This window comes from Gossypium hirsutum, chromosome A07 (genome assembly GCF_007990345.1).
Source record: "Gossypium hirsutum isolate 1008001.06 chromosome A07, Gossypium_hirsutum_v2.1, whole genome shotgun sequence".
NCBI lineage: Eukaryota > Viridiplantae > Streptophyta > Magnoliopsida > Malvales > Malvaceae > Gossypium > Gossypium hirsutum.
This window is the reverse complement of record NC_053430.1, coordinates 85,928,773-85,954,279: the sequence shown is the minus strand read 5'-3', so window position 1 is coordinate 85,954,279 and position 25,507 is coordinate 85,928,773. Positions and strand designations below refer to the sequence as shown.

General features: G+C 36.6%; 1 protein-coding gene and 1 non-coding gene across 2 annotated transcripts; one reads left to right on the top strand and one right to left on the bottom strand.

The window, feature by feature from the left end:
• Positions 1–3,599: 3,599 nt before the first annotated feature.
• LOC107956401 (uncharacterized) lies at positions 3,600–6,764 on the top strand. The gene is made up of 6 exons (XM_016892083.2): positions 3,600–4,045; positions 4,129–4,688; positions 4,755–5,231; positions 5,342–5,774; positions 6,323–6,512; positions 6,630–6,764. The coding sequence occupies exons 1-6, from the start codon at positions 3,600–3,602 to the stop codon at positions 6,762–6,764; spliced, it is 2,241 nt and encodes a 746-aa protein (XP_016747572.2).
• A 15,326-nt stretch (positions 6,765–22,090) lies between these two features.
• Positions 22,091–22,197, bottom strand: LOC121204077 (small nucleolar RNA R71). The gene has a single exon (XR_005899005.1). It is a non-coding gene; the product is annotated as a small nucleolar RNA R71 (small nucleolar RNA).
• Between the last annotated feature and the right edge of the window lie 3,310 nt (positions 22,198–25,507).

The window sequence follows — 25,507 nt, the reverse complement described above, 5'->3', positions numbered from 1 at the left end:
ATGACCGCTGTGGTCGCACCTTTAAGTGGGAGCGAGAAGCTACGCTTTCGTGAGGTTTTCACCTCCGTATCGGCTAGTGGATTGCTTTCGGGATACATTCGTACCTATGTCTTCGTGAGATTTTCATCTCCGTATGGCCATAGGGAAATATGTTCCCCTGAAACGAACTTGGGCCATATGAGCCTATAACGGGTGAGGACCAAGGAATCTGCTGGTTCAGGTCCCCTTACTTTAGAACTGAAATACATATAGTGAACTTTAAGGTGCTTACCCTAGGGAGTATAGTGATAGCCTTTAGTAAGCTACCCTTATAAGTGCTTGTTTGTTATACTTTTATATGATACTGACTTACTTTATTTTGCTATCATTGCTTGTCACTCAACATTTAAAGGTGTTGATTCAAGGTTCTATTTCTAGATTAGAAAGTTTTGTAATGAGGAACGAATATCTTGATAAAGAGGAGGACAACGCTTCTGTCTATGCATGGTCAAAGAAAACCTAGTTAAAGAAAGGAGATAGTGTCACTGAAGGGTATACGTCAGAGTTGTGGAACTTCACTTATATCAATTCAACACAGAATGAGATTCGGGTGTTGAAAGACATTTGGGCCCAATGGGATGATGAGGCTAAGTAGCTGTTCTACCAGAATTATGAAGATCTTCCCTATTTGCTAGACATCAAGGTGGATAAGCATCTGTTTCGAGCTATGCTACAGTTTTAGAACCCTGCTTATAGTTGTTTTACATTTGGAGAGGTAGACTTAGTACCTACTTTGGAGGAGTATACGACCCTGCTTCGCTGTCCAAAAATTCAAGGTAACAAAGCTTATGTTAGGGCTGCTAATCTCCCAACTCTTTTGAAGAAATTAATGATGATTATAGGCGTGAGCGAACAGTGGGCCGCAGCTCAAATCCAACAAAAGGGTGATAGTAAATGCATTTCGTGGGCAAGTTTGAGGGATTTGATATTGGCACACCCAGATGTGAAGAAGAGGGTTATCTCTTGGCCTTAAGTATGTATGGTTTGGTGATTTTCCCAAAAGCCATGGGGCACATAGATGACGCAATTGCAGATTTATTTGATCGACTTAGTAAACAAAATACACCTGTACTTGCAATCCTAGCTGAGATGTTTAGATCCTTGAGCGCATGTCGGAGAGCTAGTGAAGGTAGATTCATTGGATGTGCACAATTGTTGTTAGTATGGTTTTACAGTCACTTTTGGAAAGTTGATAAGGTTCCCTACAAAGTGTTCTTTGAGGATTATTCTCCCTTAAGGGAAGCAGCAGTTACACCGAGGAGGGAAGACATTACAGAGGAAAGGTGGATAGAAATACTTCAGAATCTCTGAGAGGAATATGTAATGTGGAAATCCCCTTGGATGGCTCCTAATGAAGTCCTTTATCATTGTGGAAATTTTGATTGGGTACCTCTTCCTGGAATTTGGGGAGTTGTTGGCTATGCACCATTACTCGTCCTAAGGCAATACAAAGCAGGGCAGTTTATACCGGCAACACAAGGATTAGCACAGAGTGATTTCTCATATAAGGGGGATCATTATAAAAAGAAGATACGAGAGATTTCCAAGGCTTGGAAGAAAATTTGCTATGTGAAGATTCTGCCTGAAGGTCTGACAACAAACCCTGAGTACAAAGAGTGGTTTAGCAACAGGATCAATGATAACATCCCTAGACCGAGTTTAGGGGCTGCTCGATCGATAGAGGAGAGTTTACGAGTGATTCCATCAGAGTTGGAAGTTATAAAGAAAGAGTTTGAAAGGAAGAATTTGGAGCTCGGGAGAAAGATAGAGAAGCTTGAGGAGGAGAAGATGTACCTGAGTTTAAACGTCAACGTTCATAGAATTGAGGTCAAAAAAGAGAGGAAAGAAAAGAAGAAGATTGAGGAAGACCGAGATGACTTGAAAATGCAATATAAGAGGAAACAGTTATCAATGACAAGAGCTGGATTGGGGAAGTCTTTAGAGTAGTGGCAACAAGAGGTTCAAGAAGAAAGAGCCAAAGCCGAGTATTGGGAGAAGAAGTTCCAGGGGATGCAGGCATGTAATCAAGCCCTAGAAAAGGAGAACCAAGGATTAAAAACTAAGGTGACTGAGCTTGGACAATCTCTTCATCATCACCGAAGTCGTAACTTTGCAGTCAAGTTAAAGGCAAGCCTGTATAAGATCGAGGAAATGAAGCACAATATTAGAGGGTTGGAAGCAGCATTGCAGAACTATGAGCTACGGATTGAGCAGCTCGAGGCAAGAGAAGAACATTGGAAAGGAGACCTTCACCATTTTCAGGATCAAGTCAGAGTTAGGGACTACCTCATGGGAGAAGCTATAGTACAGATTCGAGAGGTTGTTGATCATTTGCAAGACCTGGCAGCGCAAGCTAATGTATTGAGTACAAAGTATAAGTTAGTGTCAGATAGAGGTCTAGAGTTAGCTTTGTTATTAGATAGGGTTAAAACTCTAGGCCTGAGGGCAAAGGCGTATTTGTAATCCGTTTTGTGTAAAGATTTTTGTTTCTTAAATAATGTTTTCTAAAAGAAAATAAATCAAAATTGATATCTTTTTGCATTTGCATCTCATCATATCATATGCATTCAAATTTATAGAAAGACCCTAATTAGTTAAAATTATTAGGGAGAATGAGAGAGTAAGAGAAAGAAAAATCTAGGAGCAACACATCCTTACGGTACACGTGCTAAGACAAAGAATATGGATCAAAGACTTGAGTAGATCCAGAAAGAAATGCAAGAGCAATTGCAGGAATAGTTGGCGAAAATCCAACAGGGGATGAAGGATCAAATGTTGGAGGCTCAAAGGAATATGATGGCTAAGATGGCTGAGATGGCTCAACTATTGAGAGGGGCAACGGATAAAGGAAAGGACCCTATAACTATCACAGAAGAGGATAATGAGGATCATCCTCTGGGTTTTACCCCACCTCATGTGCAAACTCAACCTGAGGCATGTCCCCGAAGGCTGTCCGTCACAATAAGGGCTCAACATGGGTAAGATGATGCTGGAATACCCATGAATTTCCAAACGGGCTTGGGATCCAACCTGGAGATAACCCTACCAATCTAGTCATCCCTGATTTAGATGTAGCGGAGAAGGAAGAGATGAGACTCGAATTATCAAGGCAACTAGAGAAACTTTGCAGATAGTTAGAGGAGAAATTTAAGGCATTGGAAAACACTGATAATCGTCAAGGAATTGATGCCAATGACTTGAGTTTGGTCCCAGATTTGGTGCTTCCTTATAAGTTCAAGATGCTGGAGTTTGAGAAGTACAATGGGACTACTTGCCCTGAAGCCCATATCACCATGTTTTGTAGACGGGTGACTGGCTATGTAAACAATGATCAATTATTGATCCATTATTTTCAGGATAGTTTGGTTAGGGCAGCGGCTAGGTGGTATAATCAATTGAGTCATCCAAGGATCGGTTCTTGGAGAGACTTAGCGCAAGCCTTTATGCAGCAATATAATCATGTGACTAACATGACTCCTGATAGAATCACTTTGCCGAACATGGAAAAGAAGCATAATGAAAGTTTTAGGCAATATGCACAAAGGTGGAGGGAGGTTGCCATGCAAGTTCAGCCACCGCTCTTGGTGAAAGAAACTACCATGCTATTCATTAACACCTTGAAGACCCCATTCATTACTCATATGATTGGAAGTACCACCAAGAGTTTTGCTGATATAGTTATGGTAGGAGAAATGATTGAGAACGCCATAAGAGGTGGAAAAATAGAAGGGGAAACTGCTAAAAGATCGTCCCTAAGAAGGAAAGATAATGAGGTGAATAATACGAATAGCTATAATCCGAAAGCGATCACGGTTAGTCAACCCAGAGCAACTACAGTTGGGCCACAGGATTCCCAAAAGCAGGGATCTGGTTCGAGACAAATTTCTGAGAAGGTCTCATTTACGCCTATCCCAGTGACGTATCGGGAGCTTTATCAAAGTTTATTTAATGCGCATGCTATAGCTCCTTTTCATTTGAAACCACTGCAACCCCCATATCCCAAATGGTACAATGCAAATGCCAAATGTGAATACCATGCAGGGATATCAAGGCATTCAATCCAAAATTGCACTGGCTTTAAAAAAGTAGTGGAAAGACTGATCAAGATGGGGTTGTAAAATTTGACGACACCCCTAGTACAAAGAACCCGTTGCCAAACCATGGTGATCAAGGGGTAAATGCAATTGGGGACACTGATATGAGAATGATCAAAGAAGATGTGACTGAGGTAAGAATGCCGATGAAAGTAATCTGGGAAGAAATGGTAAAAAGAGAAATGATAATCTCTGAAGAGGGAAATAGAGGAGTGAGGGACTACTGCGAGTTCCATATAGGAAAGGGACACGAGATCCAAGAATGTGACGAGTTTAAGGCCTTGGTACAAAGCCTTATGGATAATAAGGAGCTGGAATTTTATGAAGCTGGCTCAGATAAGGGTTATGTATGTGCATTGGAAGGTGAACCCAAGAATCGAAGAATCAACCGGCCAAGGATCATTATTTGTATACCAAGGAATAATGAAATTGAAACACAAACAGCGCCAAAGGTCATTATTCACAAACCCGTTTCCTTTCCTTATAAGGATAGCAAAAGGGTACCCTGGAATTATGACTGCAATGTGACAATATCGGAGAGAGAAGATATAGAAAGTACTTCTAAGGAAGCTTAAGTTGAAGGAGCCTATACACAAAGTGGGAAGCGTTATGATGCAAGAGGCATCAAAATTGAGCCTACGGAAGTGAAAGCCTTTGACGTTGAGAAAGAGAATAGGGCTGAGGTACTTGTTAATGAGCCAGGGAAGGAGGAAGAAGCAAGAGAGTTTCTAAAATTCCTCAAACACAGTGAGTACAGCGTGGTTGAACAATTGCACAAACAACCAGCTCGTACATCAGTATTGGCTTTGCTTCTGAGTTCAGAGGTACATCATGGGGCGTTAATGAAGGTGCTCAACAAGACTTATGTTACTAATGATATATCCATCAACAAGTTGGATCGATTGGTTAGTAACATAAGTGCTGACAATTTCATTTATTTCAATGATGTTGAAATCCCACCTCGAGGCATGGGATCAGCTAAGGCTTTGCACATTACCACTTGCTGCAAAGGATATACATTACCGAGTGTGCTTATTGATAATGGGTCAACCTTAAATGTCATGCCATTGTCCACATTGAACAGATTACCCATTGACAGTTCTCACATGAAAACCTACCATAATGTAGTGAGAGCATTCGATGGCACGAAGAGAAAGGTCATGGGAATAATTGATATTCCTTTGATGATTGGGCCAAACATGTATCAGGTGGACTTTTTAGTGATGGACATCAAGCCCTCTTACAATTTCCTGTTGGGGAGGCCTTGGATACATTCGGCAGGATCGGTGCCCTCATCTTTGCACTAGAAATTGAAGTTAGTAGCGACGGACGGCTAATCACCATAAATGTAGAGAAAGACATCATAACAGCAGTTACCAGTGACACACCCTATGTAGAGGCAAATGAGGTTGAGTGCTCTTTTCGTTCTTTAGAATTCTTTAATGCAACATTTATTTCAGAGGGGAATGAGGTGCCGGTGCCTAGGATATCCAAAACCACAAGGATGGGTTTGCAGCTAACAATGGGGAGAGGAACCTTGCCAGGAAAAGGATTGGGAAGATATCTTCAAAGAGGGATTCAAATTCCAGAACTAAAGGAGAAGAGAGACCGTTTTGGTTTGGGTTTCAAGCCAGATCACAAGTAGAGGAGGAAGGAAATAGAGAAGCGTCAAGAAAGAAGAAGGGCGCGTTTAAGTGGAAGAGAAGTAGAATGGGAATTGATGATGTTCCCTCATATATCCCAAACTTTTATATTAGAAGGGATAATTCACCCTGAGAGAGGGTTGCTCGAAAAAGGAACTTATCATATCAATGCTTTACATAGTGAAGAATCTAAACGAAGAAACCTTGAGGGCATTCGCCCTTACGAATTGGGAAGCTTTTTAAACAATTGGATTGCAGAAGAACTTCCTGTAGTATTTAAAGACTTTTCAGAGTAATTTTCAGAACACTCTTGTTGCTCTAGAGCCTAGGAGTAATAAGATTTCGTTTGTAAAATAGGCTCATGTTCGGATATTTGCATTTCAATAAAACATGATTTTTGTTATCAATCCAAGTGAATATTCTTTTATACCAATCAATATTCTTTTGACCTTTTAAATTCTTTCAAATTTTTTATTTCATACATAACACACAAATAAACATTCTTAAAATTCATTCATTCTTTGTACATTCTTTCATACCCCGCAGGTCTCTAGATATCAATGACATGAGCATTGATACTACAAATTCTGAATTCTCTTTTGAGCAAGGCATGTGTGTAGAAGAACCTCAGGATTTTGAAGATGACGGGAATTATGATGTGTCTCCAGATTTGTTGAGAATGGTGAAACAAGAGGAGAAAAAAATCCTACCCCGTGAGAAAGAGGCAATAGAGAATGTAGTCTTGGAAGAAGGAAAAGAGGTGAAAATAGGGACACATATTGAAAAGGAAACAAGACAAGGTCTTGTTGAGCTACTACATGAATTCAAAGACATTTTTGCATGGTCATATGAGGATATGCCGGGTTTGAACACTGATATCGTGGTACATCGTCTCCCCATAAGACAAGATTGCAAGCCAGTCCAGCAAAAACTGCGAAGGATGAGGCCTGATATTGTGCTGAAAATAAAAGATGAAGTTAAAAAGTAGTTTGATGCTGGATTCCTACAAGAGATTAAATATTTAGAATGGGTGGCTAACATTGTGCCTGTCCCTAAAAAGGATGGGAAGGTACGAATGTGTGTTGATTACAGAGATCTGAACAAAGCTAGCCCAAAGGACAACTTTCCTTTACCACACACCGACACTTTGGTGGACAATACAGTGGAATATTCATTGTTTTCTTTTATGGATGGTTTCTCAGGGTACAATCAGATAAAAATGCACCCTGAGGACATGGATAAAACCACCTTTATAACATTGTGAGGCACCTTTTGTTACAAGGTAACGCCCTTCGGGCTAAAAAATGCAGGGGCAACATACCAAAGGGCTATGGTGACCTTATTTCACGATATGATGCATAAGGAGATTGAGGTGTATGTTGATGACATGATTGCCAAATCTCGAACAGAGACGGAGCATATTGAAGTCTTGAGGAAGTTGTTTCTGAGATTGAGGAAGTTTCAGTTGAAGCTTAATCCGGCAAAGTGCATCTTCGAAGCTAGGTCGGAGAAGTTATTGGGCTTTGTAGTCAGCGAAAAGGGAATAGAAGTTGACTCAGACAAGGTTAGAGCCATACGAGAATTGCCTCCACCACGTACTCAGAAGGAAGTTCGGGGTTTTCTTGGAAGATTGAATTATATCGCTTGGTTTATTTCACAATTAACTGAGAAATGTGATCCTATATTTTGCCTCCTTAGAAAATACAACCAAGGTACTTGGGATGAGGAATGCCAGAACGCCTTTGATAAGGTTAAGCAATACTTGTTAAACACTCCAGTGTTATCTCCGCCTAGTCCAGATAGACCATTAATTCTGTACTTATTAGTGTTTAGTAATTCTATGGGATGTGTGCTTGGCCAACATGACGAATCAGGAAGAAAAGGGAAGGCAATATATTACCTCAGCAAGAAATTCACGGAGTGTGAGATGAGATATTCGCCAATTGAGAAGTTGTGTTGTGCTTTAATCTGGAAGACTCGAAGGTTGAGGCAATATATGCTATATCACACGACTTGGCTAATTTCGAAACTTGATCCATTAAAGTACATGATGGAGTTAATAGCCCTAAATGGAAGAATGGCAAGGTGGCAAGTACTGCTTTCAGAGTTTGATATAGTCTATGTGAGTCAAAAAGCTATAAAAGAGAGCGCAATAGCAGAGTTTCTGGCTAGCAGAGCTCTAGAAGATTATGAACCATTAAGCTTTGATTTCCCTAATAAGGAGTTGATATATGCGGCAACTATTGAAGAACATCTATGGAAGCTGAACTTTGACGGCGCATCCAACGCGGTAGGAAATGGAATTGGGGCAGCCTTGGTATCCCGAAATGGTGATCATTATCCATTTACATGTAAATTGGATTTCGACTGCACGAAAAATATGGCCGAGTATGAAGCATGCATTATGGGGATTTAAGAGGCCAAAGAGCGGAAAATTAGAACCCTGGAAGTATATGGAGACTCTGTGTTGGTAATTTATCAGCTTAGGGGTGAATGGGAGACAAGGGACCCCAAATTAATTCATTATCAAAAGGTAGTTTTGGAGTTACTTGGGGAGTTTGATAATATCACCTTCAATTATGTCCCACGAGATAAAAATCAGATGGCAGATGCTTTAGCAACACTAGCTTCCATGATTAAAGCAAACAAAAAAGGGGATGTTAGACCAATTCCGATGAGTATTTCTGAGGTTCCAGCTCATTGCTATAACATCGAAGAAGCGGAAAAGGATGACCATCCTTGGTATCAAGATATATTACGATATGTGAGAAATCATGAATATCCTGAGCAGGCAACTGAGAATGATAAAGAACTTTGAGGAGGTTAGCCTGCGAATATGTACTAGATGGGGATATCCTTTATAAAAGAAGGAAAGATCAAGTACTTTTGAGATGCATTAATGCTGTGGAAGCTAGACAAATCTTGGAAGAAGTACATGAAGGCGTTTGTGGGACACATGCTAATGGCTTTACAATGGCAAGGCAGATCATGAGGTTTGGATACTATTGGTCTACTATGGAAGGAGATTGTATCAGCTATACCAAGAAATGTCATAAATGCTAGATATATGAGGACAAGATTCAAGTACCACCTTTACCCTTACATGTTATGACTTCTCCATGGCCCTTTTCCATGTGGGGCAAGGATGTCATTGGGCCAATATCACCAAAAGCTTCGAATAGGCATTGTTTCATTTTCGTGGTCATCGACTACTTCACGAAATGGGTAGAGGCAGCTTCCTATGCTAGTGTTACCAAGTCGGCAGTAAGTCAATTCTTGAAAAAGGAGATTATTTGTCGGTATGGAATGCCTGAGAGGATTATATCGGATAATGCATTGAACTTGAATAACAGCATGATTGCAGAAGTTTGCAGCCAATTCAAGATCAAACATCATAATTCATCTCCATATCGCCCAAAAATAAATGGGGCAGTAGAAGCTGCCAACAAAAACATCAAGAAGATAGTGGGGAAAATGACTGAGACCTACAGAGATTGGCATGAGAAATTACCATTTGCACTCTTAGCCTATCGAACGTCCGTCAGAACCTCTACTGGGGCAACTCCTTTCTCGTTGGTTTATGGGATGGAGGAAGTGTTACCTATTGAAGTGGAAATACCTTCTCTTCGAATTTTATCAGAGATAAAGCTAGATGAAGCAAAATGGATTCAATCACGGTATGATCAATTGAATTTGATTGAAGAAAAGATGTTAAGGGCTATTCGTCATGGTCAGATGTATCAGAAGCAGATGATGCGAGCTTATGACAAGAAAGTTCGTCTAAGAGAATTTCAAGAAGGGGACCTTGTACTGAAAAAGATTCTTCCCATACAGAAGGAATTTAGAGGAAAATGGATGCCGAATTGGGAAGGGCCGTTTGTTGTAAAGAAGGCTTTCTCTGGTGGTGCACTGATTCTGACAAAAATGGATGGAAAAAGTTTACCCAATCCAGTGAATTCAGAATCAGTCAAGAAGTACTTTGTCTAAAGAGAAGGGAAGCTGAGGTGAAAACCCACCAAGGGAACTTTGAGACTTCTAAAAAAAATGGAGAGGCCAAGCTGAAAACCCCCAAAGGGCACCTTGAGACAAAAGGGGTTTTGAGTTGAAAACCCGAAAGGGCTGCTCAATTTTCGAAAAGCATGCAGTGACCTTGCCATACCGGATTTGACGAGAAGTGGAGTGTGTTTCATACTAGAGCATTAACAAAGCACTTTGGATCTTCTAAACACATGTTAAACTCAAAACAGTCTTCATGGAATTTGTGTACAGAAGCCCAAGCTGTGATATGTTGGACATCTGATTTTTGTCCTATTTACTATCTTTGGATTCTTTTTCTTCTCAAAGATATGTTTTCAGATTAATTTCCTATTGTATTCTGATGATTTATCTAACTATTCTCAAGATTAAATTATTTGTCTCCCATTATTCATAAAGTGTATTGCATTGAAATAACAATTGATGAACTAAATATTTATACAAACGAAGTTTTGCATATTACTCTGAAAATTTCTAGAGAATACAAGAAACTAAAACAGAACAATTGTTTGAAGAATTCCCAAGAGTGAGGGTCGGAGGTACTCGAGGAAACTTCTTCTTCAGTCCAAAGGATGATTGGACAATTCAAATGATTCAATCTTAGGAGAGGATCATCTCCAGCAGGTCGTAACATTCGAATAATGGTACAATAGGACCAATTTGATTCAAAGCATACGAGCAGAGTATGACTGATATTTTGAAAAAAGACGAAACTCAGATGGAGGAATGAATAAAGGCGTCTGAAATAGGAATCATTTTCATAATATTTTGCATCATAATTAGGAGCATTTGACTCATTTTGAGCATGGCATCTTAATCATCGGGCATGAGCACATATGCATTCTACAGGTTACGCCCTTTAAGGGACAATGTAGATCACCCATAGCAGATTTGGCGACTCTATATTAACAGAGAGCAGATCGAAGATAACAGATTTGGCGTCTCTGTTGTAATAGCCCAATTTTGGGCCTAGCCAGAACAGTGGTTTCGGGACCACTATTCCGAGGCTTGAGAAAATTATTTTAGTACTATTTTATGTGTTATAATATAATTTTATAAGTGCATGTAAATTTTGGTAAGTTAATTTTAGCGATTTCTAGTCCAATTTCGAAAAAAGACTCAATCGCGTAAAAGGTAAAAGTTGTATTTTAGTGCCTAAAGGTGTTAATAGACTAGAGAACTAAAATTGGAGGCCTTTAAAGGGCAATTGGACCCTTTTTAAGTGTGTGGCCGGCCAAGGGGAGACAAAAATTTTAAAAAAGCCAAAATTTATGGGATATTAGGTGACTTTTGACCAAATAGGTAATAAAATAAAAATAGGATGATATCATCCCTTTTTCATCTTCTCTCCACCGATTTTTCCAGCCAAGAAATGAGTTTTGAAAGCTTCATATTTTCAGCAACTTTGAGGCTTAGCAAGTAAGTGATTTTAATGTCTTTCTTGAAGATTTTTACATTTTTGTAACCCCTAAAGCATGAGCTTTCATAAGAGGGGACTATTGTGCAAAATGATGAAGAGTCTAGGGTTTTGCCATGAGAGTAAATGTGTTGTTTGTTGTGTTTTTATGGAAGATTATGAGTTCTAGTTGTCTAATAAACAACTTTTGTGAAAGAAATTGCATGAAAAAACCTTAAAAAGGGCTAAATTGCTAAGTTGTAAAATGAGTTGTAAATGTGTGAAATAGTTGAAATTATGAGTTGCTATAGTTATGAAAATGGTTCACCTAGACTCAAGGAGTAAAGAAATGTGATAAAAATTATTTTACGAACCTAGGGGTAATTTGGTAATTTTGGTAAAATATAGGGGCAAAATTATAAAAATAGCCCAAGTGTGTCAATGGACTAATTTGATCAGTACATTGTTTTAATAAGTTGAATGTGATGTTTTAGATGATGAAAATCAGGATTTGGACCTAGAACGGAAAGAAATCGATTAAGGGATAATTTCGCCTTTTTTTTTACCTTTGTGGTATTGAGGTAAGTTCGTATGTAAACAATACCATGTTATACATGTATTTAAATGTTATCATTACATGAATTGTACAAATATTAATGTGTATGTGAATAATAGAAATATGATAAGACAAAGCCTTAATAGTCGAGGAAAAATCCCGTTTGAACATTTGGAATAGAATAGGATACGAGTGACATGTCACTAGGAATTATGAGTCTAGATGACTAGCTCGAGAGTGAGCATTGAAATGTCATGAGATATGAGGTAGCTTTAGCTACAATTGAGGCACTTATGTGCAAAGGCTTTTCCGAGTATCCAATTAGTATTCCAAGTGTTCAACTGGTAATCCAAGGAAAGAGTTGATGATGGTCCCAATGAGGTAAGTCATTGGTGAGTATGCACTTGAGTTATGTTACCAGTTGTGCAAGTATGTATACTAAGCCTATGAGAATGCCTTGATATGTGATGATCTATGATGCATAATATGTGTTCTTACCATGATGGATGAAATGATGTTGTATTAATTTTGTGAACAATGATCATGAATGAGTAACTTAGCCTTGACAGATTTGAGTTATTGCAGTAGTGTAACTTTGAAAATACACTAAAAATAGTGGAAAATGAGTTAGAGGCAGAAAAAAATATGGGATTAAATCTTAAAGAGTCTGCTTTCACATGGAAGAAACAGAGGAAGAAAAAGAATTCTACATTGTGTGATATTTGAATTCTTGTAAAACAGGGTCTGAATGAATTTGAGATCCCCCGTTCTGATTTTATAAATACACCATAAATTTTACAAAACTTATTAAGAGTCATACCTTACATGCATGGATTCCTTATTGAGTCTATTTTTACGGGAAACAAACGGCATGGTCATTGGAATTCTGTACAGGGAGAAATTTGGTTCGTAGTGTACAGGGGTCAGAGTAGTCATACCCTGAAACATGGAATAATTTAACTAATAAACTGTACTAAATGGCTTGAAAAAAAATTTTAAAATTTTATGGAAGAAAGATAAATGAGTCTAATTTCAGGGAAAATTTATAGAACTTAATTCGGAGTTTCGTAGCTCCAGATATAAATAATTTAGTGACTGTTGTGCAGGAAGACAGCTTGTCGTAAACTTGAGAATATGTTGTAAACATTGATAAAACTGTTTGAGTTGCTTATAAGATATTGATTAGAACCATATGTGAATTTTGAATTGTGATGTTAGGAAATGATATATAAGTGGTTTTGATATGATGAAATTGATGTACAAGATATGTATATGTGGTGAGGCCGAAATGGCTAATATTAAATGTGTGCAAGTTATCTGAAGGGCCTTTATGAAAATGTGTGCTATCTTATTTGTATAGTGAGGGCGAATGGTTACTTAGAAATGTAATATGGCTGAGTGGTTGTTTAAATGAAAGCAAAGTATATGATGTATTAGCAAGTAATGATAAAAGCATTATCTTATATATGTGTTTGTGTATGTGGTGTGGCCGAATGGGCAAGTGTGAAATGTACATATGTTTATGTGTATATAACGTGGCCGAATGACCAATTATCAAATGTGGGTATTATTAGATATTTGATGAGGCCAAAGTTAGTAAAAAAGTATATAAAATAAATTGTGCTGATATTGTATCCGGGTTTAAAGTCCCGTAGGCTTTGTGCTGGTGTTATGTTCGGGTTTTATACCTCGCAGGCCAAATGCTAGTGAATTCAATAAAGCATATGACTACGAGATCCTATGCTAAGATGATAAATTGAACTCGTATTACACATTAAGTGATTTAGGTATGTGATAAATACATTATTTATGTGAGATTGATCTGACGAGAATATATATTATTTATGTTAAATTGTCTGACGAGAATAAAGAATGTGTAATGAGAAGAATATGAAAAGATGTGGTAAATTCATATGTATATTTGTATATGTGTGCATTCAGTTATTATGCAAAGTTACAAGATAGTTTTCGATATGCCATTTAACTATGAATGTTGAAAGTAAGTGTGGGTAAGAAATGATACACTAGTGAAATTTGAAAGAATTAAAGTTAATCCGGAAGCTTGTAAATACTATGTTTATATGAGTTTGAGTATAAACGGAGTAAAATGATATGTGTTTGTGCATAATCGGCCAAATAGTATTGTACTCAGAAAGTGTTATGTGATTTCGAACATTTGGTTTGTTTTTAAGTTCAACTGTTTAAATTGCTTAAGACTTACTAAGCTTATGAAAGCTTACTTTGAATGTTATGTTTCTCTGTTTATTTTTGTAGATCGTTGACTCTTACTATTAGCACGGGGATCGTCAGCACTTTGTCACACTATCTACTATTGTGGTTATCATGTGTTTTTGACTTAGCTTATGGCATGTATAGGTTAGACTATAAGTAGAATGATATTTTGACTATTGTATATAAGCCATGCGAATATGGCATCTTATAGAAGTTTACTTTTATAAGTTTTAAATTCGATCTTTGTTTGTATCTATTAGTTATATATATAAATGATCTTTTATTTAAGAAAAGGCTCAAAATTTTACTGTTCTGATCCGATTCCTAATTTCTGGTAATGCCTCGTCCTATTCTGGCGACGGCTACGGGATAGGGGTGTTACATCTGTATTGACAGAGAGCAGGTCGAAGATGATAGATTTGGCGTCTCTGTATTGACAGAAAGCAGATCGAAGATGACAGATTTGGCGTCTCTGTATTGACAGAGAGCAGATCGAAGATGACAGATTTGGCGTCTCTATATTGACAGAGAGCAGATCGAAGATGACAGATTTGGCGTCTCTGTATTGACAGAAAGCAGATCGAAGATAGCAGATTTCTCTGTATTGACAAAGAGCATATCAAAGATAGCAAATCTGACATTTGTATGCTTATATTGAAGCAGATTGAAGATGACAGATTTGGCCTCTCCGTATTAGGCAAGGAGTAGATCAAAGATTTCGGCTTGGCGTTCCTGAGTTTGCAGGGAGCAGGTTGAAGATAGTAGATTTGACATTCCTGAGTTACGGTGAAGCAAGTTTGAAGCTATCAAAATACCTTTGAGGAAAATGAGGATCAAGATTTCGAGACTTAGCCAGGCCGGGCAATTTTGGTCTTTTTATAATCTTTGCTCTATTCCTGTTACACAGTAATAAGCAAAGAGGGGCAGCTGTAATAGCCCAAATTTTCCCGAGCCCGTAAAATAAATAAATAAAAAATAAAAATAAAAATTAAGGAAATAGTAAAAGTTCATTTACAGTCTATTTACAATAAACAGGCCTAAAGGCCTGATAGCCCAAAATTCAGCTACACTTGTAACCCAACTGGTCTAAACCAGAATACCCATTAACCCTATACCCGGTTACACTTAAAACCCAACAGCCCAAATACCCAAGCCAGACCTAAACTAGCGAGGCCCAATGCCTAAACCGAACCTAGAAACCCTAGGGTTTCCAGAAACTTCACGCTGCAAATACCCCAAGCGTCACGCCCTTTCGTCTCACGCCGTCCCAGTGGGCTTCATCGGCGCCGTGACTTTAGCTCCATATCACTCCGTAATCGGTGCACGAATCGACGCCAGCACATTCACCGCCAGATTTCTCGCTGTTACCTGCAAAAAAGGGAAAGAAACAGCAGAGACGAAACAAATATAGCAAGAAATAAAATCAAGATTGTAAATATATTTTTTTAGTGGCTATAAAAGCTCGAATCAAGAACGATGTAAGACTACGGCTTTTTTTTTATACGCACATATACAATAAAAATACAGCAGTTTATCGAAGAAACAGAGGTGATTGGTTTTATCTTTTCTTTTCTTTTATTCAGAATATATACATATAAAAAGAAACTAAGAAATAAAAAAGGAAAATTACCTTTCTATTCACTGTAAGAAGCAAAACTTTTCGAATCCTGACCGCCGTACATGGCGGAGTCGGTGGCGGCATGTGGGCGCATGGGCGCGTGGGTGCCCGATGACGGAGGTTCGGCAGAGCTCCGAGGGTCTGCTCTCCGTCCCCTTTCAGAGAATTCTTTAGTTTTTTTTTTAAAACCAGGTTAAAATGAATTTTTGGGGTTAAATTTGGCTTATATAGCCTCCTGGAAACGGTGTCGTTTTGCTTAAAACGATAAGCTTCAAAACAGCGTCGTTTCCAGGCCGAAGATCCGCGCATTGACCCATGACCCGGGGAAGATCCGCGTGTTTTGGCAAATGGGCAAATTGCCCAATGGGTCCTTTCGCATTTTTAGTATTTATAATTGCATTTTATTTTTATTATAATTTTTCCCTGGCTTTTATTCTTGTTTTAATTTAGTCCTTGCTGCTATAATAAGGCCTATTTTGGGAACGACGTCGTTTTGGGAATAGGGTCAAATTACCCAGTGAATCCCTCAGATTTTAGCATGTGTTTCAATTGGGTCCAAAATTCCTTTTATTATTTTAAAATTAGCTCTAGAGTTTTATTTTGTTTTATTTTAATCCTTTTTAAATTTTTATAATTTATTTATTTTAAATATTATATATTTTATTTATTTTACCATAAACATTATTTATAAATGTAAAAAAATTATTATATATATTATTTTTATTTTGTATTATATTATTTACATTTTATTATATATTTTGATTTATACATTTTATTATATATATTATTCATTATATTTTTATTATATATTTATAATTATCTATTATTTTTTATTAGGTATAATTTTAAAAAATTTATAAATTATTATTAAATATTATTGTTTTATATCATTAATAAAAATTTAGTATGTAATACTCTAAAATTCATTATAAAATCTTATTCCTATTTAACACATTATTTTTATATATTAAGTTATTATATCATGTAGTTTTTTATATATATTAATTATTTCTAAAAATTCTCCTTTATCATTTATACATTTTTTAAATATTTTATTTTTTTAACACGTCATCTATTTTTTAAATTGTATTGGTTTTCTTATCTTTATTTTTGATTTATATGTTCATATTTTGTTTATTATTTTTGTATCTTGTTGTATTTATTTAATATTTTTAGTATGCTAATGTTATCTCACCAACTATTTATTTTTTTATGTTATTTATTGTCTATCATGTTTGCATGAAAGTTGATTATTTGTGTTATTTTAAGTTATGTTTGCATAAAATATTGTTATATATTGTAATTTATATTGTTATGTTCATTATTTTCTATGATTATATTGGCATGAAATGATAATGCATAGTATGGAATCTACGTCATTATTTACCATTTTCTATGTTATACTTGCATGAATTGTTAAAGTATATATCATATAGTTTATATTATTTAGTATCGATACCTTGTAATATATTAAATACATCATAGTCATAAAATTCATATTTCATTTAATCCAAAAGAATTTTAAAAAGTAAGGCAATGTTTTTGGTATTTAGGAATTCGGGAAGTAGTGCCCTAACATGCTGGGTTGCAATTTCCCGTTTGTCCAAATGTCTAAAAGCATCCTTTTAAATAAATTTTGTAAATTACAAGATGATTTCAGTTACGAAAGTTTAAGAATATCGTGTCCAATCATGCTGGATGTGATGTTCGTACTCTTTTGAAACGAAGGAATCTTGATTTTCAACTTAAATTATTACGTTTTAAAAAAAAAAAAAGAAATCTTATTTCTAAATTCTTTCAAAATTTGACATTAAGACAAAGCTATTCAATTTGGTACCAATTTTGGGCGTTGCGAGGGTGCTAACCCTTCCTCGTACGTAACCGACTCCCGAACCCGTTTTCTTACAATTTCGTAGACCAAAAAGTTTTTATAAGGTGATCCAATCCCACTTAAAAAGGTTGGTGGTGACTCCCGTTTTCAAAATACCCCCTTTAAAAAAGAGGTTTCTACATACTGTTACTGAGATGGGCTTAGGCCCACACTGATATTGATACTATAATGGGCTAAGGCCCTAACTGAAACTGAACCGTTACTGAATTGGGCTTAGGCCCAGACTGTATATGCTCTTTGACTGATTATCTAATATGGGATTACACACTGAGTTTTCATAACTCACCCATTTGTTTATCTGTAGAGGTAATCCCCAGGCTTAAGTGGGTCGGTGCTGCAAGGGACTCGAAGGTGGCCATATAATCGTACGGACTTTCTCATTGGGTTTTGAAAATTATTAGTAGTTTTATTTTGGGTATTTTACTATAATAATGCCTCTTTAAATTTTAATCTTTAATTTTGGGTTTTTAATTATTTTGATTTATATCTGCTCGTAGTAGGACGCAGGTTTTCAAAAAGTTAAATGTTTTTCCAAAACACCACGTTTACGCAACATGATTTAAAAGCTTCCGTAAGAAATAATGTTTTAGAGCTAATCACAATTAAATATGATTAACTTTTTCCAAACGACTTAAATTTTTGAGTTGAACGAGACATCCTAAAATCTTCATTAAGAACACACAACAAAGATAAATATGAAAAAGGTTTTTCTACGATATCACTCTTAGCGAAAAACACTTCAATGTGACATCACCAGTTTCGGCCATAACATCTAGGTCGAGTTAGGGGTGTTACAAGATATGACTTATAGAGAAGAACCGGTTAAGGTTTTAGCTCGGGAGGTTAAACAATTGAGGATTAAGAGTATAGCACTTGTAAAAGTATTATGGCATAGACATTGGATTGAAGAGGCCACATGGGAGTCCAAGGAGGCCATGAGAGACCAATACCCAAACCTTTTGAACGGTAAGATTTTCGAGGACGAAAATCCCTAAGGGGGAGAATTGTAACAACCCGATTTTAGACCTAGTCGAAATAGTGGTTTCGAAACCACTAATCCAAGGCTGGAGAAATTAATTTTAAAATTATTTTATGCGTTATAGCATGTTTACTTGGATGCATGAAAATTTTTATGAATTAATTTTAGCGATTGTGAGCTTAATTACGAAAACAATGCTAAATCGCATAAGGGGAAAAAGTTTTATTTTACTAGCAAATGGTGTTAAAATAGCTAGATAATCATAATTAGGGGTCTTAAAAGGGCAAATAGACCCATTTTATAGGGGTGGCTGACCATAGGGACAAAGAAGAATAGAAAAGTCAAAATTAGGTGAAGTTGGTAGCTTATTTTGACTAGAAATAAGATAAAATAAAACAAAAGGCTCTATCTTTTTACCATTCATCTTCTCCACCAAAAATATCAGCAAGAAAGGGGTTTTTAAAGCTTGAAACTTCCAGCCATTAAGCTCTCTCATAAGTAAGTGATTTTGATGACTTTTCTTGATAATTTTTGTACTTTTGGGACCTTTATAGCTTAATTTAGCTAATGGAGGGGCTATTTTGCAATTTGGTTGAGAGTTTAGGGTTTTTCCATGAAATAATTTATGTTATGAGCTGAAATTTTATGGAAGAAAATGAGTTATAGTTGTAAAATAAATCACTCTTGTAAAGCGGTGTTAATGAAAGACACCTAAAATGGACCTTTTGTAAAGGTTATAGAATAGGTAGTAATTGTGTGAAATAATCAAAATTCAGAGTTTCCGTAAGTGTAATAAAGGTTCGGCTAGGTTTGCTTAAATAGGAAATTTGATGAAAATCGATTTACAAGCTTAGGGGTAAAATCGTAATTTTATGAAAGTATAAGGGCAAAATGTTCATTTTGCCAAAATATGAATTATGAAATGCAGAGATTAATATGATGATTAAATTAGTGAATTTTTATCATTTTAGACCAAGAAATACAAAATCTGGGCCTAGATCGGGGGAAGTCAAAGCTAATAGATTAAATCCAACTAGTCGCCCACTTTTTGAATTCTGAGGTAAGTTGCATGTAAATATTACAACCTATTGTTATTATGCATTAAATTATTGATATTGCATGAAATGTTAGAGTTTGTTATGAATATGCATGAAAAATTTGATGTGATGAAACTCCCAGTTGAACCCTAGGAATAGATCGAATATCCATGCTATGATACTAGGGTTATATGGGCTAGCGTAAGACCATGTTTGGAACATGGCATCGGCACCGATATATGAGAGCTAGTGTAAGACCATGTTTGGAACATGGCATCGGCACTGATATATGAGAGCTAGTGTAAGATCATGTCTGAGACATGGCATCGACCTCGACAGGTGGGCTAGTATAAGACCATGTTTGGAACATGGCATCGGCACTGATATATGAGAGCCAGTGTAAGACCATGTTTGGGACATGTTATCAACATCTTACCCTTTCGTATGAGGCTTAGCAGATATCCATTTATTTTTCCAACTAATTCAACAGGTGATTTAAAGATTATATCATGATTGAGAAAAGTTGATAAACCGTAAATTATGCATATTTTTACCCCATGTTTAATGCATTTTATGGATGATTTCCCATTAGAATTGGTGAATTCGATGCTCCATGCTTTAATTTCATGTTTTATACTTAGAAGAGCATAAGAGAGCGAAAGGAATGAGAAACGGGCCAAAACAGAGAAAATGGGCCAAAGTATGAAATCAACACGGCCTGGACCTCCCCACATGGGCAGACGACACGGCCGTGTCTATTTGGCAGGCTCGAACACAGCCTGAAGTAATTGAACATAGGAGTGTGCCACGGGCGTGTCCCTGCCGAGCCCAAGTTGATTCCAATTCGGAAAAGGCTAATTTCGAAGGCTCCTAGTCATTCCAAAGCGTATAAATACACCCTAGATGAGGAAGAAAGGAGACAGAGAATAGGGAGTAAGGAATTACTCGAAGGAAGCCGATTGATCCATCTCAGAAGCTAGATTCACCATCAAGACTGAAGATCTCTCCTCAATTTCCCTTCAGGAGTTTTGGGTTTTTTTTATGTTTTGTATTCTTTATTCTTCTGAGGTGTTTTCTTATTTAGTTATGAACTAAAATCCCCTAAATACCTAAGGGGAATGAAACCTAAGACGAATCTTGTTATTATTTTCTGAATTGTATAATAAATATTTAACTTGTTCTTAATTATGTGTTCTTAATTCTTGTTTTGATATCCCAGGATACTGATTCAAGATAAGCTCTTATTCAGAGGAGGAATAGACCCTGTCTAAGAGTACATTTGTCATAATTAAGTGGAGTTGATTGCGCGCCTAGACATAGGGTGACAAGATTTTTCCAGATTAGGGTGAAACCTAATAAGGGGATTCATAGATCGAGTTAATGCAACCCTAGATTGTTAATTAGAGAAAAGTCTCGATTATTCAATCTAGGGATTATAGGTTATTAGTCTTGAATAGGGATAATAACATAACTTAGGGATCTCTACGGAACAAGTTGAATGAATAAATCGTCCGATTCAGAGCCAGAATAACAAGTAAAGTTTAGGTGAATTTTTCCTTAGGTATTTTCTTAAGTCAATCAATTTTTCTCAAAAGCAATTCCCCAATTCTTTTCTTTGTAAGTTCTTAGTTTAGATAATTAGTTAATTAAAACACAACCCCTCTATTCTTAGGCTAGATAATAAAAAGATAGTCATTACTAGTACTTTTAGTTCCTTTGGGTTCGACAATCTGGTCTTGCTAAAACTATACTACTGTTCGATAGGTACAGTTGCCTAGATCACGATAATAGTTAGTTCAAGAATGAGTAATTATAAATATTTAAAACCTATCATGAAATCACGCGATCAAGTTTTTGGCTCCGTTGCCGGGGAACTAAGATATTAGGAACGCTCAATTTTTATTACTTTAGCCATTTTTTTGTTGCAATTTAATTTAATTTTATTTTTATTATTTATTAACCTACTTTTTCTTTCTCTTAACAGGTTTTTATAGTTTATAACTAGAATAAACCCGTCAGGACTATTACTTTTTGACGAAGAAATCAATCGTACAGTTAGTAGAAATCAAAGAGAAATAAGGCAAAGCTTACGATACACAGAGAGTGAGGAAGAAGAAGATACTCAACCCCCAATCGAAGAGATGGCTGAAAACCAAGACAATCAGCTACCTCCTGCAATTGCGGCTAATCAAAATCCTGCTCCACGCACTATGTATGATTATGCTAAACCTTCTTTAATAGGAACTGAATCTAGCATAGTTAGACCTGCTATAGCTGCAAATGCTTTTGAACTAAAACCTAATACAATTCAAATGATATAGCAATTTGTTCAGTTTGATGGTTTGCAGGATGAAGATCCCAACGCTCACTTAGCAAACTTTCTGGAATTCTGTGATACATTTAAAATCAATGGCGTTTCTGATGATGCCATACGTCTTTGGTTGTTTTCCTTTTCATTAAGGAACAAAGCTAATTAGGGGTTGAACTTGTTACCACGAGAGTCAATTACTACTTGGGAACAAATAACCGAAAAATTTTTATTAAAATATTTTTCGCCGGCTAAAACGGCTAAATTACGTAATGATAATTCTTCTTTTGTGTAGATGGATTTAGAAACCTTCTATGACGCATGGGAGAGATACAAGGACTTACTGAGAAGGTGCCCTCACCATGGGTTACCACTTTGGCTTCAAGTTCAAACATTCCACAATGGTCTGAATCTTTCGACTCGGCAAATGGTTGACGCAGCTGCTAGCGGAACCATCAATAATAAAACACCTGAAGATGCCTATGAGTTTATAGAAGAGATGTCACTGAATAAATATCAATGGCAGGTCATGAGGACAAAGCCAACGAAAACAGCCGGTGTTTATAACGTCGATAAGGTCACCATGCTGTCAAATCAGGTGGAACTGTTGAATAAAAAGATTGATGGTTTTCTTAGTTCTTTGCAGGTTCACCCAGTGATGTAGTGAGAAGCAAGTAGCGGTGGAACAAGCCATTCGGAATACCAACCTTATGGCCATAACATGGATAACGAGCAACTAAACTACATGGGTAATAATCCTCGACCTCAAAACAATCCATTTAGTAACACTTACAATGCAGGTTGGAGGAACCATCCCAATTTCTCGTGGGGAGGCCAAGGAAATCAAAGACCACAACATCCTCCGGGTTTTCAGTAACCACCCTACCAATAGGAAAAGAAGCCGAACCTTGAAGATATGCTCTCAAAGTTTATATCGGTGTCAGAAACTCGTTTCCAGAATGCCGAGACAGCACTTAAGAATCAACAAGCATCGATCCAAGGGCTCGAAACTCAGATAGGCCAGCTTTCTAAATTAATTTCTGAACGACCACAGGGTAGTTTGCCAAGTAATACTGAACCCAATCCAAGGGAACAACTCAACGTGACTAATATTCAAGATGAAAGAGTTGTTGAGCCTGAACCAGAACAGAGGCAAGAAACTATGGTAAGCAAAGGTTAAGGTGAGGTAGATCAAAATACAAACAAATTAGTGAATGTCAAATATAAACCTTGTGTGCCATACCCCAACGCGACAAGGAAAGAGCGCTCAGATGAACAATTTGGTAAATTTCTTAAACTCTTAAAAAAATTACATATTAACTTACCGTTTATTGAATCTCTATCGCAGATGCCAAACGCAATGAAATTTTTAAAAGAACTTTTAGCAAATAAGCAGAAGTTGGATGAGGCGTCGCATGTGGAGCTAAACGCAGTGTGCTCAACTATTCTAAAAAATAAGCTACCGAACAAACTAAAAGATCCAGGAAGTTTTATGATTCCTTGCTTAATTGGTAGTTTAGATGTTAATAATGCATTAGCTGATTTAGGGGCTAGTATCAACGTCATGCCTTTTAAAATGTTCAAGCAACTAGGTCTCGGGAAACCCAAACAAACTAGGATGAGCATTCAATTAGCAGATAAAACTATAAGATTTCTTAGGGGTATTATTGAAGATGTGCTAGTCAAAATCGATAAGTTTATATTTCCCGTTGACTTCATTTTTTTAGACATTAAAGAGGATAGCAATACTCCTTTAATCCTAGGAAGGCCCTTTTTAGTAACTGCTAAAACAATTATTGATGTAGGCACAGGTGAGCTCACGCTTCGTGTAGGAGACAAAACCCTTTTGTATGAGGCTTAGCAGATATCCATTTATTTTTCCAACTAATTCAACAGGTGATTTAAAGATTATATCATGATTGAGAAAAGTTGATAAACCGTAAATTATACATATTTTTAACCCATGTTTAATGCATTTTATGGATTATTTCCCATTAGAATTGGTGAATTCGATGCTTCTAATGCTTTAATTTCATGTTTTATACTTAGGAGATGTAACGCCCCCATGCCCGAGACCATCACCGGAGTCGAGCTTGAGGGGTTACCGAACAATATTTATCAAATTAAGAACTTCAAATCATTTATTTCTACATTCACAGCTTTCTAACTACCCGCATCACAGTTACAAGAAAAATCATATCTCGAGTTACAAAACTCGAAATCTAGATCCGTAAATTTTCCCAAAATCTAGACTCATATATCTATTTACTAATTTTTTTCTAGAATTTTTGGTTGGGCCAATTAGTAAAGTTTATTAGTTAAAGTCTCCCCTGTTTCAGGGTTCAACTGCTCTGACCTCTGTGTATTACGAATTAGATATTTATCTATACAGAAATTAAATGACTACGACGTTTGTTTCTCTTAAAACTAGACTCAATCAAGAACCTGTACATATAAATAAAAACTTCTAATTATTTTTTTAAAATTTATTATGAATTTTTAAAGTCAAAACAGGGGATCCAGAAATCACTCTGACCTTGTTTCACAAAAGTTTAAATATCTCATAAAATATAATTTATATGCCAGTTTTGCTCAATCCACATGAAAATAGACTCATTAAGCTTCAATTGCATAACTTACTCATCATTTAGTTCCATTTATACTCTTTTTAGTGATTTTTCAAATTCATATCATTGCTGCAGCAATATTCTGTTTTAAGGCAAGTTTCATCTTTCCATGAATTTTTATGAACTAGATAACCTATTAAACTTCCATAATATCAAACATGATCTGAATTAGCCATCACCATGACTTATCAATATCAAACATTTTCTCAACCAAACATGGCCATATCATAAAATTATTTACACAAAATAAGTATATTGCTATACATGCCATACTTAAGTTTTACAAGCCATTTACCCAGATGAAAGTCCTTTGGATAGTGTGATCGAACCTTCGACCCGTCCCGATTCCTGAGCTGGCTTGTTCAAAACTACAGTAAATAAAGAGGAGGGAGTAAGCATAAATGCTTAGTAAGTTCATATGTAAATAACAAGTAACATAACAATACAAATATACCAAACAACTTTAGCATGGTATCACCAAAACATATATCACATTTCTAAACATCATTCATCATCTTACCACCTTATCGTTGTTGTATCTATTTTCAACCCAAGGGTTAAGAACATACCTGTCCAAAGTGTCCATTTCAAAACACTTACCAAAACGTCGCTTGCATCTTAAGTGTTCTTCCATTTCACTAGATATTTCACCCGTTGAACACATCAGAATACAACTCGGATAACACGGATAATTTGCACATAAGTGCCTCATATGTAATCAAGCTACCATGTAACCCGCCCATAAGTGAACTCGGACTCAACTCAATGAGATCGGGCGTTCGCATCCATAAGTGAACTCGGACTCAACTCAACGAGTTCGGATGCCTAGTTACATTTCACGAACTCGGACTCAACTCTACGAGTTCGGACATTTGCATCCATAAGTGAACTCGGACTCAACTCAACGAGTTCGGATGCTCAACCATCCTAGTGACATGTCACTTGTATCCTAATCTATTCCTAAGGTTCAAACAGGCTTTTTCCCTCGATCTCACATTTGCCGTCTTCCATGGAATATCGGAACCGATACTCGGTAGCAATTCATATTTATC